The sequence below is a fragment of the Lissotriton vulgaris genome, chromosome 2_1, assembly GCF_964263255.1.
Source record: "Lissotriton vulgaris chromosome 2_1, aLisVul1.2, whole genome shotgun sequence".
NCBI classification, from domain to species: domain Eukaryota; kingdom Metazoa; phylum Chordata; class Amphibia; order Caudata; family Salamandridae; genus Lissotriton; species Lissotriton vulgaris.
In genome coordinates this window covers 399485952-399503950 of record NC_141687.1, presented here as the reverse complement: position 1 = coordinate 399503950, position 17999 = coordinate 399485952, and the positions used below count along the sequence as shown (strand labels likewise).

At 46.7% G+C, this 17999-nt stretch overlaps 1 protein-coding gene across 4 annotated transcripts in view; it reads right to left on the bottom strand.

The window, feature by feature from the left end:
- BMPR2 (bone morphogenetic protein receptor type 2) overlaps window positions 1-14956 on the bottom strand; it is a 513538-nt gene extending 498582 nt beyond the window's left edge. For 3 of the 4 annotated variants that reach the window (XM_086955263.1, XM_086955264.1, XM_086955266.1), the window contains exon 1: window positions 13943-14919. In XM_086955263.1, coding sequence (XP_086811389.1) covers window positions 13943-14012 — 70 coding nt within the window. In that variant the 5' untranslated portion in view covers window positions 14013-14919. Of the gene's footprint in view, window positions 1-13942 lie in introns of all 4 variants that reach the window. The other variant, XM_086955265.1, reaches the window with a different exon arrangement.
- Between the last annotated feature and the right edge of the window lie 3043 nt (window positions 14957-17999).

The following is a 17999-nucleotide window of genomic DNA, read 5'->3' as shown; positions in this document are numbered from 1 at the left end:
AAATGCTAGTTTTTTATAGAGTCATTTGTCTTGAGATCAGCACAATAAGTAGGAGAAGGTGACTGAGCTCATTTGCAATACTAAGAAGGGTTTTTCTACCAATTACAGGACATTTCCCCCACAATACAATGCCTAGATAACTGTCTGAAATATGGGGTCTATTATTCATTGCTTAGTAGCTCTCCGTCTGATACAAATGTTAAATTGGGTAATATCTAAATTAAACTTTATAGTGGAGGGGGCGTGGCTTGGGTAGCCATCAGACCTGGCCTTTGCGAGGATCGGCACAGCACTCCAGGTCAGGTCATGACACGGGCTGCTGGCGCTTATAAAAGCCTGCCGGATGCTGCTTTTGGAGCGGCCATCTCCTTGCACTGGCACAGTGGTGGGACATGGGCGACTCTGGCAGACTGCCTGGCTGGAGCCGGGTGGGGAGTGGCCGTGCGGGCCCAGCGGCGTTCCCCTCCTAAGGCAAGTCGGCCCATCCCCAAGGGGTCGGCTCAATAGAAGAACGTGACAGGCTCCGGCACTGCACCTCTGTTCACCGCAGCCAAGTTGCACAGGCGTCCAACAGGGTCCAAAATCGCAAACCACTGGAACTCCTGGCCCACACGAGGTAGGCTTGCGGTGTGGGAATACTCGTTGTCCCTTGGAAGTGCGCAAGTATCTGGCGAGAGGCCAAGTGGCACCGGACAGTGCATCGATTTAATTGTGCAAAGGAGTAGGCCCGCGCCCCCTGGACGCAGATAAGGCTGTGGATCAATCAGCACCACAGGATTTTGGCCTGGAATAGGGTGGCCCCACGACCACCCTATTCCACCCTGTGGCACCTTCACACAGGAATTTACTACGCTTCCTTTTCCCTCTCTCCCTCCCCCCGCAATATCAGGCTGCAGCCAGGGACTTCTGCGGGAACCAGTGGGCATGAGCGCTCCTGAGCCCACACCTACCTGAAGAGCTTTTGAGGACGCCCTAAGGATAGCGCAATAGACAAGCAGGCAGAGAGCTGGGTGCTGGTGGTAAGGTGAGTGAGATGCCCGTATGAGGTCCACCCTGAGGTCAGTCCCCAGGAGCGGTTGTGCTAGGCTCAGTGCGGCTTGCGGCAGACTGTGTCTGTGAGGCCTTGCCCGCAGTAATCTGCTCTGGGAGAGAGATCCTAAGACTCTACTCCCTCCCCCTCCTCCCAGAGGGGTGCTTGAGGGAACAAGTGGTGCTGGGGGGCTGGGGTCCCCCTTCTATCCATCAAACAAAGCACACTGGATCAATACACCACTGTCCCCACTGGGCTAACGGCACCGATGGCGGGAGCCCTGCTCCAGACAACGCTGCCCTGCTTGCCGCCATAACGCAGTCCTGTGACATGTTGGATGCAAGATAAGTGCAGTCGTCTCAGAAGTTCTTTCTTTGCCAAGACTTCAGAAAGACTGTGAACTGCATCACTGAGGCAGAAACCAGAGTGTCATCGGTGGAATATACGGTCGGAGGAGCCAACTCTGAAGCACCAGGAGAAAGCAAGAAGGCACAAGAGGTGCTGGCCAATTAGAAGCAAGAAAACAAGAATGTTGTGGAAGCCAGATAATGTTAAGTAATGGGCAGGAACTTGAAGCCCGATTTAAGGTTTTTTTTGTTAACAAATTTCACCTACAGTACTGTGAGCGGTCTCAGGCCAAACCTAAAAATGTGCAGCTCCCCTGTCCTATCTACTCCATGATGGTTACATGTGTGTGCTTTTTTCCCCTCCACTCTGCGTCTTTGAGGGAGATACCCCCTCAAAATGTATGAATTGCAATCTACTTGGAATGAGCAGGATGGAAAAAAGTAAAGAAAAGGAGTTGGAAACCGATGCCAGGAAAATGGACAGGCCATGTGACTATTCATTTTCTGAACAGTCTATCACCTACGTTAGTCAAGACAGGTTTAGGGATGTTGTCCTGAAAAATACATCATTTTTTTGCCACCATTTCCTTAAAATTGTGTTGGCTCAAATTAACTTGCCGCACCCCTGGGGAGAGTCAGCCTTGCTTTGCACATTATGGAAGTAGAAGAATAGATAATGATGCATCTGTCAGAAACCACAGCTTCCTAATAAATTCATCAGGAAATTATGAAGTGAAATGCACCATTTCACTCCATTTTCAATGTCTTCTACTGGCAAACTCCCCTGCTTGATGTAATTTGGGGTGGTTATTTACACCATACTACTTTCAAAAATAATCACCGGCCACTGCACTTTTACTTGAGAGGACTGCACTAATTAGATTCCTGCTTCACTGAGAAAAAATATATACATCTGTGAAATGAATGAGAAACCCATAACTCACAAGTTTAAATCCTGCTGAGCTGACCCAATGTCTCACCCCGCAAGGATGTTAAAACAGAATTTACCTGACAATAAGTAACAGTGGTGCCAAGAAGCCATTCAGTTTGTTGTGTGAAGTACACAATGGTCACTATCATTGGTACTCTTAAACCTGGTCTAGATTTCTGGGCTTATTGTGTGCAGAAGCAGATATTGCAACCTTAACAGTACAGCCAGAGTATGACTGCCAATGCAAAGCACTCAGATCAACATAACTAAAAATGATATCTAGAAAATAAGAGGCTTCAATTAATCACAACCATAAATTTCCTCTAGATTGCTTCACAAAACTACTATTAATAGACACAGCAGGTCGGAGCGTTTGCTTGATAAATTACGGCAAAAGTATTAGAATCCATATCAGAAAACGGGTTCCCATTTCCCATACACATATGCATTCATTAAGAGAAGAGGCCCTTGCCAAATCTGCACAATCTTCAAGAAAGTAAAGACACAGGGGAGGAGCCAAGATGGCGATCTGGACGGACGCGTAGGCTCCCGGCTCCGTGAACCTCCGAGCCCCGCACGACTATCCTGCCATCATCCTGATATTGCGCCTAAATTTGGTGTTGGGGAATGAGCGCTGAAACAGATAGTGCAATCCCGAAATCCCTGCCGGCCACATAGCCGGAGAAATCTGCGATGGCAGTCAGCGGCCCTAAAGACTCTGGAACCGGGACGTCGGCTGCAAAACATGGCCGGGTGCTGATGCAACAACAGCGGCCATCTGTTCTGGGGCGGAGTCGGTCTACTGGAGCGCAGTGTCCATCGGTCGGATTTTTACCACAGACGTCCTGATTGACAAGCAACGCGGCCGTGGAGCACCCCCGAAGCGATGGCCTGGTGAAAGCTTTATAAATATGCAGAGCGCAGATGGTAGCTGCTCCGACGCTGTTTAGGATTCGGCCCGGTTTTCGCGGGCCGCTCCCGCATTTTCGGTTGGCGCTGAATCGGAGCGAAGATGACCGCTGCAGGATACCGTTTCTTGGGGGTCTGCCTACACTGTCTCCGCGAATCGGATAGTGGTCGCATCGAGCTGGACTCGCCTTTGACCAACTCCCAGTCCCCATTTGCGATGGAAACGCCAGAATGCCGCCTGGATGAGATGGAGAATGCCATCCTGGCTACCGGGGTACAGCAAGAGGGGGAGTGTGTACAGTCAAGTGGCGCTGCGGTATGTGAGAAAAGGGCTACGCTGTTCTGCGGTGACATCCTTGCTGCTATTGGTGACTTTCGATCTGTCTGGAAACACAGTTCCCGTGAGCTGGGGGAGGAAGCTGGATGGTGTCACGCTCATGCTAGGGCACCTACGGTCGGACGACCCCCTGGTGCACGAGGATCTGCCCCAAACTGTCTCCGAGGGTGGTGCTGTGGCCGCCCTTGTATGTGGAGGGGTACGGGTGATATTGAACTATGCTGTGAATTGTGGGCAGCAATCCGTGGCTTTGGACTATTCTGATAGTTTCCTTTCACAGCAGATGATAGCGGCTTCGTACTCTGCTCCACTACCGACGTCCTATGCTTTGTCACAGCGACGGCTGGCCCCTATGCCTGCTTCTTCCGTCTTTGTCCTCGCATCCCTGATGTGGAGTACGTACGTGTCCTGGGACTGTATTGGGGAAGATGGCCGTATGGGCCGATGACTGTTGGTGGCCAGCGACGTCCATCTTGTATACTCATGTTGCTCTCCGGCCTTGCTTGGGCACTTTGTTTCCTTATATTGGCTGATGCTGGAATCAATCAGCAGACATGCTTTCGGGGACTTGCAAGGACTGGCCAAGGATAAGATGTATCCCTTAAATGTTGCCAATTAGGTGGCTGGCGGGGGTGACGCCTGCGTTATTCTGATACGCTTATTTGTGCAATATGTTGCTAATTCTCCCCATTACTGATTGACTTGATCGATTACTGTTGTGGATTATGTATCTTGGGGAGGAGTGTATTTTGCGGGAGGGGGTGGCCGGGAGCCCGTATGGATGGCCCTCCCCCAGTTTTTATAAAAATAAAAATTTCCTTTTTTTCCTTTCTCTTTTCTGTGACTACATTTCGGGTACTCTTCATGGGCGACAGGCACGCTGCTGGGGGGGGTAGGCCGTAGCCTCTGAAAGGTGCAGGGTGGGATGTTGGGGGAGGGGTTTTTTGTTTTGTCCTTTCTCAGTTTCTATGGGCCTCTTTTTTGTTTCTTCTCTTCTCCTTTTCTTTGTCTTCTCTATCTTTTCTTTCCTTTTCTGGGTCAGCATGACGGTTAGACATCGCGCCTTTTGCCGTTTTAGCTCTTTGTGTTTTTTGTAATCATTACTACGGTAGCCTCACGTTCATGGGGTGGGCGATGACTGTAGCGAAATGTGAATACGTGCTCTTTCATCCTGATAAGTATACTTCAGCACCGATACCTCAATTATGATTATCTGTTCTGTTGATACTCTGTTGCGTGCATTGCCCACTCTATGTCCTCGGTTGATTGTACTGCATCTGATCCTTTTTATTTCATAATATTAAACTTAACCTTATCGAATCCTGTAACTCAATGGTCACGTTAAACTGAAGTACTATTTTGGAAAAACTGTCGTATTTCGTACTGGAGGGACTGCTGAGTTGCTTTATTATTGACGGATGTGCTAAAAATTGCTTTCGAGGCCGGCCAGGGTGGTTGTAGGCCCGTATATGTATGCTATTGATGCACAATAAAGGTTTTTCAAAAAAGAAAAAAGAAAGAAAGTAAAGACACAGATAAAACAAAGTAGAGGGAAACAATTCCAACTATAAAACAAACATGAAAGCCAATCATAGGCTGAAGTAGCAGGAAAAAGAATGCCATTGAAGATTCCTGCCCTCACGTGTCACAATAAATCAAGGTTTAGAAGAGAAGAAGCACGTAAACAGTACACAAGAAGGAACCAACATCCAGCAGAGCGAGGAGGGCTCCAAAAGGGCCGCTCATCCTTAAAGCGGTTTCCTCAGCAGTGTCATGGACTAGATGGTTTTTTGGAGCCATATCTGTCCGAGATCAAGAGAAGGTCTGGTTATTAACAGACTTTTAGTTATCAGCGCAGATTTGTTTACTATATATTTTCCAAATACAGACAACACAAGCATTGACAAACCCAATAGGTCTCGCCTAGGCTATGGAAATGGGACTGTCAATGAAGTCAATCAATGGTAAGCAACGAGCTGGCTATGAACCCCGCTGTAAGCTAACAAAATGTCCTGCAAGTAACAGCGCATAAGCCGTCTCAGGCAAGACTTGAAAAGACAGTGAACTGCAGAATCGATACTGCCAATAGGTGAAAACAAATTTAAAAATGAACAACAAAGTACAATAAAGTTTGAAAATTATAAGTGGGGTAGAGAATATTTTTTCTTCCCTGAGAAAGGCACTCTTGTTAACGCGGAAGATTGAATATATTGTTCTTGGCTCAAGTGACCCAAGAAACAAAATTGGTATTACTACATCAAATGTTGAGGTTCTCCAGGCATACACTCACAAACAAAGCAACAACAAAATAGAGAGAGTTTGAGTTTTGGTGCTATTCATCTGCCCATTTGAAAAACAGAATGGCACCATTCAGATTTGCAATATCATTCTGAGAGATAACAGTGCATTGCTTACATGGATTTTTCTGGTGTCTGATATAGCCAATCTGTCTGTGCCACATTATAACTATCCACAATGATGCAGAGGTGATGCAATGCCATGAGCTCACTCCCAGGCCTGCACTGCCAGGCATCTGCAGCTAGCTATTAAGTCTTGGCTAGACAGCGCATGCGCTGTCTCTTCAAAACATTGTTTATATTCAGTGGGCTTACAGCCCGCCTCTAGATTACCATTTATTAGATTCAGTGTCGCTCTTATGACCTTCATTCCCGTTTAACATGTCATGCATGTGTCATGCTTCTTCTTGCGTTAGGCCGTCCCCTGGATCATAGACCAAGTACTTTTGTCAATCCACTGTCTCCATTGTTGGAACTATTTTTTTATTTGTGTTCAAGCACTATATACGATTGCTTGTGTTTTCAGTTGCTCCTGTCCCAGCTTGAAGCTAGTTTATGCGATTGCTTTGTTCTGTTTCTATCGCTACCGTGGCCCAGTGACCATGACAAGTACAGCTTCTCTCTTGTCAAACCATGGCCGCGTGTTTCCCGCTGGGGTTGTTTCCTAGCTCACAGTTCCCACCGCCCATGGGAGCTCACCTGAGCCTGAGAGTCTCACTGTGTGGCGAAAATCTGATTGTTGGCTCAAACACCCCGGGCTATTTCCTCACTCAATAGGTAACCCAGTACAAACCTGAAGAGCAACTGGCTTTGGATGGTTAGCTCACAGGAGTCAAAAAACATCAAGCTGAACTTGGAAGAGAGAGCATAAAAAGAGTGGCACCACTAGGTTCACATGAACGCTCTCATGTATGGACTGAGACACTTACCACGTAATGGTCCCTACCAGGCAAACAACTAGAGCTAAATTTCGGGGGAGGGGTGAAAAATATTTCCTGGGAGGGGCTAATTCTTCCAACCATAGACAGAGTGACTGTAAGAAGGGGTGAAAACACAACAAAAGCCTAATTTACAAGTAAATGGTCGTTAAAAGACCTATTAAGTACTCGGGTGCGGCTGCAATTAGATGCTTGCCAGCCCGCGAAGCTGTGTCAGCCCGGGCTGACACACAAGACGGGGGGGAGCGGGGGGGGGGGGGGGGCTGAAGCCCTGTGAGCCCAATGGGTGTTGGGCGCCTGGTCCCTACCCATACTTCGTCAAAAAGAACAACGCCATCTTCAGTTGCGACACTCCCAGTTTTTTGTACGTTTACACTTTTCCCATTAGCATATGTACTGACGTTAAGATAACCCAGCCACGTACTTGTGTTTTTTGCAGCAATACCGAGGCTTGTGTCATTTTAAACCGTGTTACGACCGGCTGCTTTGCAAAAATAAAGCAACTATGTGATGAAAAGGGAGTATGCAAGGACAGCACGTACTTTATGATGCGAGCTAGAGTACCTACCACACCAAACCCCTGTGTTGCTTACCTTAAACCGCCCCTCCTGCCAGCGTCACAGCGCTTTTTTCCATGACTTTCAGCCATGCTGAACAGCAGCTGTGTTACTAAACATGGCTAAACGACATTGACAGCTCCAATAGCTATTGAATTGTCATGACCTATTGGCTTTGTGAATCCTTGTTTTCTCTGATTTTACTCATATTATCATTAAAATATACTTTTAAAAAGACAAACAATAGAAAGCATGAGAACCCTGTTGCATAGGTGTACCAATTATTTACAGCAAATCAATACAGCCAGCAAAATACTATATTCCTAGGCGTAAGAACGAAGTGTGTTTTAATTGTTTCAAAATAATACATTATACTGGTTTTCAACAATTAATGTAGTGCTTTATAACACTTAAAAGGCCATAATGTGCTGCGATTCATATTAGGTTCCTGTTGCCCTTTTAGCATGCACAGTTTTAAAAAAAACGGTGAGGGTTGGAGTTTGAACTACATCGAGGCGTAGGGTGAGGCATGTGATGTTCAGAAATGGGATCCAAACCTGATGTGGTTAACTTGTAGTAATACATACAAGAAGAACCTGAAAAAAAATAGAGGGAACCAAAAAACATTTTGAGTGTCCAAATTCGTTTTTAATACTACTTAAAATTAATTAAAGCCTCTTAAAATAAGAAATGTAAAAGGTAGTTTTCCACTTTACAGAGAGAGTGATGTTTTGGTAGCATGTATGTACGGAGGTGTCAGCACTGAGATAAATCAGATCTAAAACCTATCGTGCAGCGCAGGAAACAACGACATCACCCCATCGCAAGACCTCTGCAACTCCCTGGCTTCATACTTCCACAACAAGATCGCGGACATACACAACAGCTTCAACAACCAACCAACGCACACCATGACCGAACAACCACCCCCCACCACCACCCTCCGCGCCTGGACCCCGATCAGCACCGAAGACACCATCCGCACGATGAACTCCATCCACTCCGGATCACCGACCGACCCCTGCCCTCACCACGTCTTCAACAAAGCCGACGCTGTCATCGCACCCCACCTGCGAGACATCATCAACACATCCCTCGACACCACCATCTTCCCCGAGAGCTGGAAACACGCCGAACTCAGCGCCCTACTCAAGAAACCAACAGCGGACCCCACCGACCTCAAGAATTACCGCCCCATCTCGCTCCTCCCGTTTCCAGCCAAAGTCATCGAGAAGACCGTCAACAAGCAGATGGCCGCTTTCCTCGAGACGAACGGATCCCTCGACCCCTCACAGTCCGGCTTCCGAGCCAACCACAGCACCGAGACCGCCCTCATCGCCGCCACCGACGACATCCGAGCCCTGATGGACAATGGAGAAACAGCGGCCCTCATCCTCCTAGACCTCTCTGCGGCATTCGACACGGTCTGCCACCGCACCCTAGTACGGCGCCTCAGCAACGTCGGAATCCAGGACAAGGCGCTGGAGTGGATCACCTCCTTCCTCGACGGGAGAACACAGAGAGTCCGCCTACCACCGTACAAGTCAGAGGCCACCGAAGTCATCTGCGGCGTCCCCCAAGGATCATCTCTGAGCCCCACCCTCTTCAACGTCTACATGAGCCCCCTCGCGGCCATCGTACGCAAACACAACCTCAGCATAATCTCCTACGCCGACGACACCCAGCTGATCCTCTCCCTGACCAACGACCCCGCCGCCGCCAGAGCCAACCTGCACGAAGGGATGAAAGAGGTAGCCGAGTGGATGACGACCAGCCGCCTGAAACTGAACTCGGACAAGACGGAGGTCCTCATCCTGGGCTCCTCTCCCTCCGCCTGGGACGACTCCTGGTGGCCTCCCGCCCTGGGCACCGCACCCAAACCGACAGACCATGCACGCAACCTGGGCTTCATCCTGGACTCCTCCCTCTCCATGACCAGGCAAGTCAACAACGTCTCCTCGGCATGCTTCAACATCCTACGCATGCTACGGAAGATCTTCTGGTGGATCCCCACCGAGACCAGGAAGACCGTCACCCAGGCCCTCGTCACCAGCCGACTGGACTACGGCAACGCCCTCTACGCCGGGACCACCGCCAAGCTCCAGAAGAGACTCCAGCGGATCCAGAACGCCTCAGCCAGACTCATCCTCGACATCCCACGAACCAGCCACATCTCCGGACATCTGCGAGACCTTCACTGGCTCCCCGTCAACAAAAGAATCACCTTCCGCCTCCTCACCCACGCACACAAAGCCCTACACGACCAAGGCCCGAGCTACCTCAACAGCCGAGTCAACTTCTACGCTCCCAAACGCCACCTCCGATCAGCCAACCACGCCCTCGCCGCCGTCCCCCGCATCCGAAGAGCGACTACAGGAGGAAGGTCCTTCTCCCACCTGGCCGCCAAGACCTGGAACTCCCTCCCGACCGACCTGCGCCTGACCCAAGACCACCTCTCCTTCAGGAAGAAGCTGAAGACCTGGCTGTTCGAGCAGTAGCGGCTCCCCCCCCCCCAGCGCCTTGAGACCCCACGGGTATGTAGCGCGCTTTATAAGTGTCACTGATTGATTGATTGATTTCAAGGGGAGATGTGGAGATTCTGTAATCCCAAAAAAAAAAAAAGGTCAGTGATGAAATGTATTCAGTGTACTTACTGCAAGGACTGCTAAGCAGCCGCAGAAAATCCAATATGTCAGCGTTTAAACATCATTATGAAATACAAAGGTACACAGAAAGTTCACTCAGAGAAGAATTAAAAACATTACGGATAAGGAGAACACCATAGCTCTTTACCCATCAACAGCACACTTGAGCACAAAGACAATGCAAAAAAAACCTGTTCCTTGTCAACTTTCCAATAAGGCTAGTATTTAAGACGAGAAAGGCCCTTAGCATTGACACGCCCATCCCATAGTAATTATACATTAAATGCATACATACACACACTTTTAACTGATGATCTGCTAGCATACTGATAAAATCCATGCAAATAAGCGGGCCACCCTAGTGTGATGGTCCAGAAATCACTTCATGTAGGTCACCACATTTAAGGCAACACCATGATGTTTCCAGTTTTAAATTTGCTTGTAACAAATACCACAACTTGGCCCTTGAAGCAGCACTGGAAAAAATTCACTTTTTGTGCCCTGTGGTGTCCTTTTCTTGGGAACAATCTTAGACAAACCATCTGATAATACTGAAAGAAATGAATCTCGAATTCTAAATTTGTGACAATCAATGTCAACTGCCAAACACACTGCTGTCTGCACTTAGGACAATAGGATCAATGTCCACTACTAGGATGTTATAGGTTAGAGTGACGGCTGTAATTAAGTAGTCAATCCTGGAGACACTTCCGATGTGATACGAGATGAGATTTGTCATAACTCTTCAATTACTTTTGAGTATCAAAGTTTTCCTGCATAATACAAATTTATAGTGATTCAGGAACGTAACTGAATGGCAAGAGTATACCTCAACAAGTCAAGACAAAAATTCAGCAAATATAACTACTAGAAAGGAGGATTCTGTTTCTTAATAGATTTCGAAACCCAATGCTAATTTAAAGTCATCAAATAAGGAGTCTCTAAAATTGGAGGATTGTTAGGGGGCATTTCCTTTAACTCCTACATACTATAACTGAATTTTAAACAACAGATCCATTGTTTTAGCTGTTCAGACTTTAAAGCAACACAAACATGCGCTATGTCTGCTCATCACTTCAACAAGAATGATAATAAATGTGCACAAATTATTCAGTTAAAAAAACATCATTCGGCTAGCAAAGCAACATCCAGAATCAAAATATCTTGCTGAAGTTTCACAAATTTATACCCAACACAGAAAGAGCACGGGTTTTCCTTGAAGTGGTGTGGATGCAGACAACACAGACGTATTTCACTGAGTTAGCGTTTAAACAATAAAGTGTTGTGTGCTACATTTGCACTGCATATCTAATGTATTGACTAGATCCTACAGTTCCACTCCCAAACTACTCCACCCCTCCCCCTGCAGCCACCTTGCACTTGTTGTGTCTATGACTATAATGACACCCTTCCTGTGTAATTACTGAAAGGCAGGGGTAGACATTAATTATTGAAATACACGTTTCACTGCAGCCTGTCATGCTTTGCTTGACAATGGAGGGTTTTTTGCATCACAGGCGAGCCAAGTATGCGCAAAGTTCTCTTAAACCAAATAATCGGTTTAACAGATAGCAGCTTCTGGTGTAGCCAGATTAATATGCAATGTAATTTTCCTAGACCACTTTATATAGACGTTTGCAATTAAAACAAATTCGTTTTGTTTTTTCTAAAAGGTAACATTGTAATAGGGCACATATGGATTTTATATGCTTACATGTACTTTTCGAAATTCATCAATATAGTATATAATCTTTCCAAATCAAAACCATAAAATGCACTTTCTAGAGTTCTGCAAATAATAAAACTTTAGAATGAAGTGTCACATCTGTTGTTGGTGGATCCGACACTGCGATGAGTCCTACCATTAATTAAAAGGACACTTTGTATTACTTTCTTAAATATGGTATAATTGGTCTAAGTACAGATGATTTAGTAAAAGGGATGGACTCAAATTCTTGAATCAGTCGATTCCGCAGGTTTCCATTCCATTGTTTTGATTTTGCCTGCGTCGGTATAAGACGGTAGCAACCTGTCATTCGAGACAGAAAATATCGTGTGCACTTTTAAATTAAGCAAACTCGAATACTGCGAAAGCCTATGTGTGCGTCTTCCTCAGCATTAACCGTGCCTCTCCACCCTCAACCCGTCCACGCCTAGGCAAGATTATGAGTTTTATCTTGTCCAGCACCCTTAGACACTCTCCTATCTCATGCCAGACACCGACACGGTCGTTTATACCTGCGTGGTAATCACGGACACAAAATCACCTACCTGGTGGTCTATACTATATGCATAGGTTAGGGAGGACAGGAGTAGTGGCATAACTATTAACAAAGGGGTTAAATGGTGAATGAGGCGGGAAAAGGACAAGTCTGACAATTTGGTGTGTATTACAAAAATAAAACAAACTTTTCTTAATGACCAGTTATCAACAGAAAACAGGAGCAGTAATTTGACTCAAGGATTAGTAGGCCATGTGGTACAGCGGAAGACTAAAGTGTTTGAGCTACGTTTCGCTGCACCACATGGGCCAATTGACTTCGCAAGTATAAACATTGTCTGCTATGCACTAGTAAGCAAGTAGAAACTTTTATGCTACACACTAGTAACACACAAACTCTTCAGGACGGTGAATTAAAAAATAAAATTATATATATCACACCGGGATGTCTACCATCGCAAGCGAGAAATATCAATACACCCCCGTGTTCACTGGGTAGTGCTCACCAAACACACTGGAGAGGTTTTCCTTTAACCTACTAGCAACGCTGTTCGGGAATACTCCACCTATTTCAATTTTAGTTGTGGGATTTAAATGCACCTACAGATGTCAGCTACAACATCATGAAAAAAATGATGTTCCTCCACACCACTCCATATCCACGGATATTTGAACTCGTGTTTAAATTTGGACGTGTATAGAAGGCCACACAAGTTGTATTGTTTGCCCCGCCGAAGGCTACACCTCTCACAATCCTCTATCAAGGCCACGGATACATATCCTTAGTACCCCACTGTAAATGTTCTTACATAGTCGCCTTGTTACTAGCTCAACTATCATGACTTAAACAGGGCCGTCTTAACTGCATTATAGCCCCCCCCCCCCCCCCCCCCCCCCCCCCCCCCCCGGCTAAGGAGTGTACTGGGCCCTGCTTACACAATCACCCATAGGAATAAACGTGTTTAACGGATAATTAGTGTTAAAATCAGGTCTGCATGGGGTCCCTATGCTCGTGGGGCCCCCGGGCAACTGCGCAGCGTGTCCATGCGTTAAGAGGTACAGGATACATCGGTGCAGGCGTGTACATCGCTCCAGGACCCGTCTAAAAGGTGGGCTGGAGGCGTGTAAGCCAAAAAAGAAAGCGTCTCGGCCTTCAAGACGGCACATCTTGAGGCCATGGTGGCACAGAGAGCTTGGGATCTAAGCTTGTGAATCTACAGAGGCATGTAGCAATCTTGACCATCGAGGATTCTCCCTAATACCAACCACAGTGGCCATCAACTCGTCTGTGGCATTACAGTCACAGTACTCATGCTTGTAGCCCCCCCCCCCCCCCCCCGACATCCAAAAAGCATCCCCCTTAAGGGTGGTCAACAGTCCATCCAGTTGTGGCTGGCTAGTGACAGGCCTAGTAAGGGCGGTGCCTAGCTCACAGAATCGTGAGAGAAATACATTATGATTTTGTAGTCCGCACAGGATCTACGTTTCCCCAAAGCTATTCCCTACACACACGAGATCCTGCTTTGGTCTAGTTACCCTGCTCCTAATGCGATCTTGGAACACATTGGAGGCCAATTGGAAGCCGGCGGGAGAAAGGGCTACTGAGGTCCAGTGGCTATGGGAAGTTAGCCAGAGGTTGGTGTGAGATTACAGCGCAGATGCTTGGGGGACAGTGCATGGGAAGAGAACGGCTAGGGATTAATTGTCGCATTGTTGCAAGGGGCACTTACCAGCCGCAGTGCTGAACAGGGCCAGGGTGGTCAGGAACAGTCCGAACGGAGGAGGCTGCAGAGGAGGCATATCCGAGACCCTGTGGAAAGCAACGGCCTTGAACCTTTAAAACCCTGTGGTGCTTGATCCTGCTCCGACAGAGCTCCGTTTGCGGGTAGCGGGCATCCTGTGGGCGCAGGCACACCCTGATGCCGTCAGGGAGCAATGGCTATCAGAATCCGGGACCAGAGCAGAAATATCACCGTGTCTTATTTTCCACGCAATTTCACGATGTCGAAAAAGCAGCTAGCTGGCGGATGGCACATAGCCCCCAAAAAAGCCAATATTCCAAACGATTAAAGGGAGCTTTGGTTTCAAAGTGACGAAAAGTAAATGTTAATGTTCGCATATCCAAAAAATAAGACTATGTAGTAAATAAATCACGGAGATAAAGCAAAAGACATCCTCAAACACAGCAGTCTATCTTCCAAACGCAGGGAAATCAGGAACGTGCGATAAAATTCCAATGGGGGAGTTTGTCACTCCGGCTGCATACGTGGGGTCGCAATCAAAATAATGTGTTAAAAAAAATAAAAGGAAAACTCTAAATATTTACAATAAATACAATAAATCCTAAAATATATTCACGAACAGCCGGGGGTTATGCGCCCCTTTGCCAATAACACCCAAATAAATTAAATGATATGTCCACGATGGTGGCTCCAGGCTCCAACACCCATATCCGGACAGGGCAGGCTGTGCCGCGGCGATGAAGTTTCCTCTGCGGCGAAGAGGGTGATCGTGCGTGGTCCTGTATTTTTTAATCCATGGGCTGGAGTCGTCCGCTGCCCTTTCGGGCCCCGTGCGTTGTTACTGCACCTCGACCACAGTCTACGCCCGGGTCAGCGCCAGACACAAAGGTGGGGGAGGGCAGCCGATCCGGGCTGACTCACAGGCGGGCTGCGCTGCGGCTGCTGTCTCCTCCTGCCAAGAGTCTGCCTGCCTGCGCCAGAGGCAGAGCCTAGCGAGAGGACACGCCCCCTCCAACCGCAACTTCACCAACTGCTGCCGTGGGAGTCTTAGAGGGCCTCGAACGCTAGACCGTGTATAAAGTTCAGCCATCTTTGGTGTATGTGAGCTCAACAATATTCTCATATGTATTATAAAAACATAAAATGATCCAGATGAGGAACCAACTGGCAGTGCAGGAAAGACTTTAGATCTGCCACAATATGCCTCATGGATGAAACGACCATTAGCATAACTCGCGGTCTAGTGTTAAAAAAACAGGGGGGGTGGGAGGGGGGGAAGGCGTCGCGCTCTGACGGCAGCCGTGGTGGGGCCAGGCTTAACCTTTGTTGCTTGAACTATTTTTAATTCGGTGACCCTTCACAAGATCGTAAGGACAGCCTTCGACGGTGACTTAATGCCTGGCCTTGACATGGCCACAGCTAATTCATTTCCTCCTCACGTTTTCGCAGCCTGGTGTAACCAGGAATTTGTGCAACTATGTAACTTAGTACGTTTACTTGTAATACATTGTGTTAGTATGGAAACGAACAATTTTGAACGCTTTCTTTCTGATTTACAAGGAATGTAGCCTCGCCCCTTTAGAGCCGGATTAACCTCGCTGAACAGTTAGCACCACGCCAATTTTCCTGTCAGTTATCGATAAATGCCACTATATTTGCGTTTTTGTATATTTTTGGGACAGTTTCAGTAATGCGAACTCTAGCCGATGGTATTGCAGAGCGTTGCACGAGAACCAGTAATTTTACACATTGTAACAATCATATATATATCTATTATTTTAGGCACAGGGAGATCAATGGACATGGATGGAATCACATGCTGTTTATCCCCGACGCCAAGACTAAGAAGCTGGTTTCCTGATTCTAAAGTCTGGAGCTCTCGCTATAACGCCAAATCCTTAAAGTGAAGGCAAATAAACTGTGTAAGTATTCTTCGTTATTAGCAACCTCGTTCCACATAGTACTACAGTACGATCAGCAGTGAAGCACAGCAAATTATGATCCAACATTCTATCCCCATGCTATACATCTATACTACTATTATAAAGGAAGAACTTTGAACCTTTGAGGCGGGATAAACTCGGGAACCACAGCGCCAATCCACACACCCGATACTTCGTTGAAATTGGCAGGGTGTGCAAATGGACATAGGCTATATAAATGGAAAAAATATACGTTATTTAAAAAATTTATGAGAAAGAAAAACTAGTCTCATGGAAGTAGCGCCTGCCGCGACGTGCGTGCTGACATCCGGAGCGCGGGGAGGAGCAACATCCAGGAGCGCGAGGAAGAGCGGCGGACATGAGCGCGGGGAGGAGCGTCGGACAGGCGGGGAGAAGCGGTGAGGAGCGGCGGACAGGCTGGGAGGAGCGGCGGACAGGCGGGGAGGAGAGGGGAGGAGCGGCGAGGAGTGGCGGACCGGTGAACTCAGGAGCGCGGGAAGGTGCGGCGGATGAGGTAAGGCTCCGGGGACCCACGGACAATGTCAGGGCGGACGGGGGCCCTGAAGCCAAGGTCGGGACGGGCTGCTACTCCAGGGGACCCACGGAAAATGTCGGGGCGGGCGGGGGCCGGGACGGGCGGGGGCCCTGAAGCCTGATTGCTCCCGGACAAGGTCGGGACGGGCTGCTAGTATATATATATATATATATATATATATATATATATATATATATACATATATATATATATATGTGTGTGTATATATATATATGTGTGTGTGTATATATATATACATATATATATATCTGTATATATATATATATATATATATAGTTACAACAAGTCCGTTTTGAAACAAGCAGTCCAAAAGACCAAGGCTAGAACCCGTGAGTCACTTTTGGCCTCTAAAGATATTACCAATATTGATTCTGTTTCCAACTCTAATGATTCAACCCCTAGATTGATCATGACTTTTAATAGATAGGAAAGAAAAATCAGGTCTATTATTAAGCAGAGATGGCCTATTTTGAAGACAGATCTGGTTTTGTCGCCCAGATTACCTGATGGTCCTACCATTACTTACAGAAAGGGACCCTGTCTTAGAACCCAGATAAGCAGGGAATTTCTGGAGCTGAGCAACAAAGATAATTGGTTAACGTCCCGGCCGGGATTTACACGTTGCTTTAGCTGCAGAGCTTGTAAATTTGGGGTGAACACTACTAAATATTCCACTCCGTTCAACCCCAATATGACCAACATTAAGGGGTCATATAACTGCAAGACGGAATTCGCAGTCTATGTCCTGATATGCACCTGTGGCCTAAGGTATGTTGGTAGTACGAGGCTACAGGTGCATGTCAGGATTCTTCAGCATTTGCGTGCCATTGTTAATAATGTTGGTGCGTATCCCGTAGCTAGGCACTTCAAAGCTATCCACAACAATAATCTACAGTGCCTGAGCTACTATGTCATCGACTCAGTACCTAAACCACGCATGGGCGGTGACAGGGATAAAATGCTTAGAAGACTTGAATCACAACTCATTTTAGAATTAGACAGTCGATTCCCTAATGGTTTAAATACTACCAAGGATCTTCATGTTTTCTTATGAATTATTGTACTGCCTTTTGGTGTTTTTTTGATATGAGTTTCCCGTTTGCTTGTCTCTCTTACTCATGAGTTTCTGAAAGAAAGATTTTCCTTTTTCTCTTAATATCACATAATAATACTTTGTTCACATTTTTTTTGTCACTTTTTATTAGTAGCTATCAAAAAAATTTCTTGGGCACTTTATATCGAGGACTTAAACAATAGGGCGAAATTAGTTGTTTGTATACTTCTCCCTTATTTTAGGTTAACCCTCTATTTCAATTTTCTTTGTATCAATTGTGAGGTTCCCACTCATTACACATTCTATTTTGGATATGTATTTAGCTTGTGTTCATGGATTAAGTACAAAGATGGTTTTCTATTATTTTCCCATTTAATTGATCTCATATGCCTATATTCTATGGTTTTGCATTTCCCGTATGACTGATTCTATCAGCCTCCGCATTTATGCAGACAGATTACAGAGTTTACGTAATTGTTTTTACAATAACAT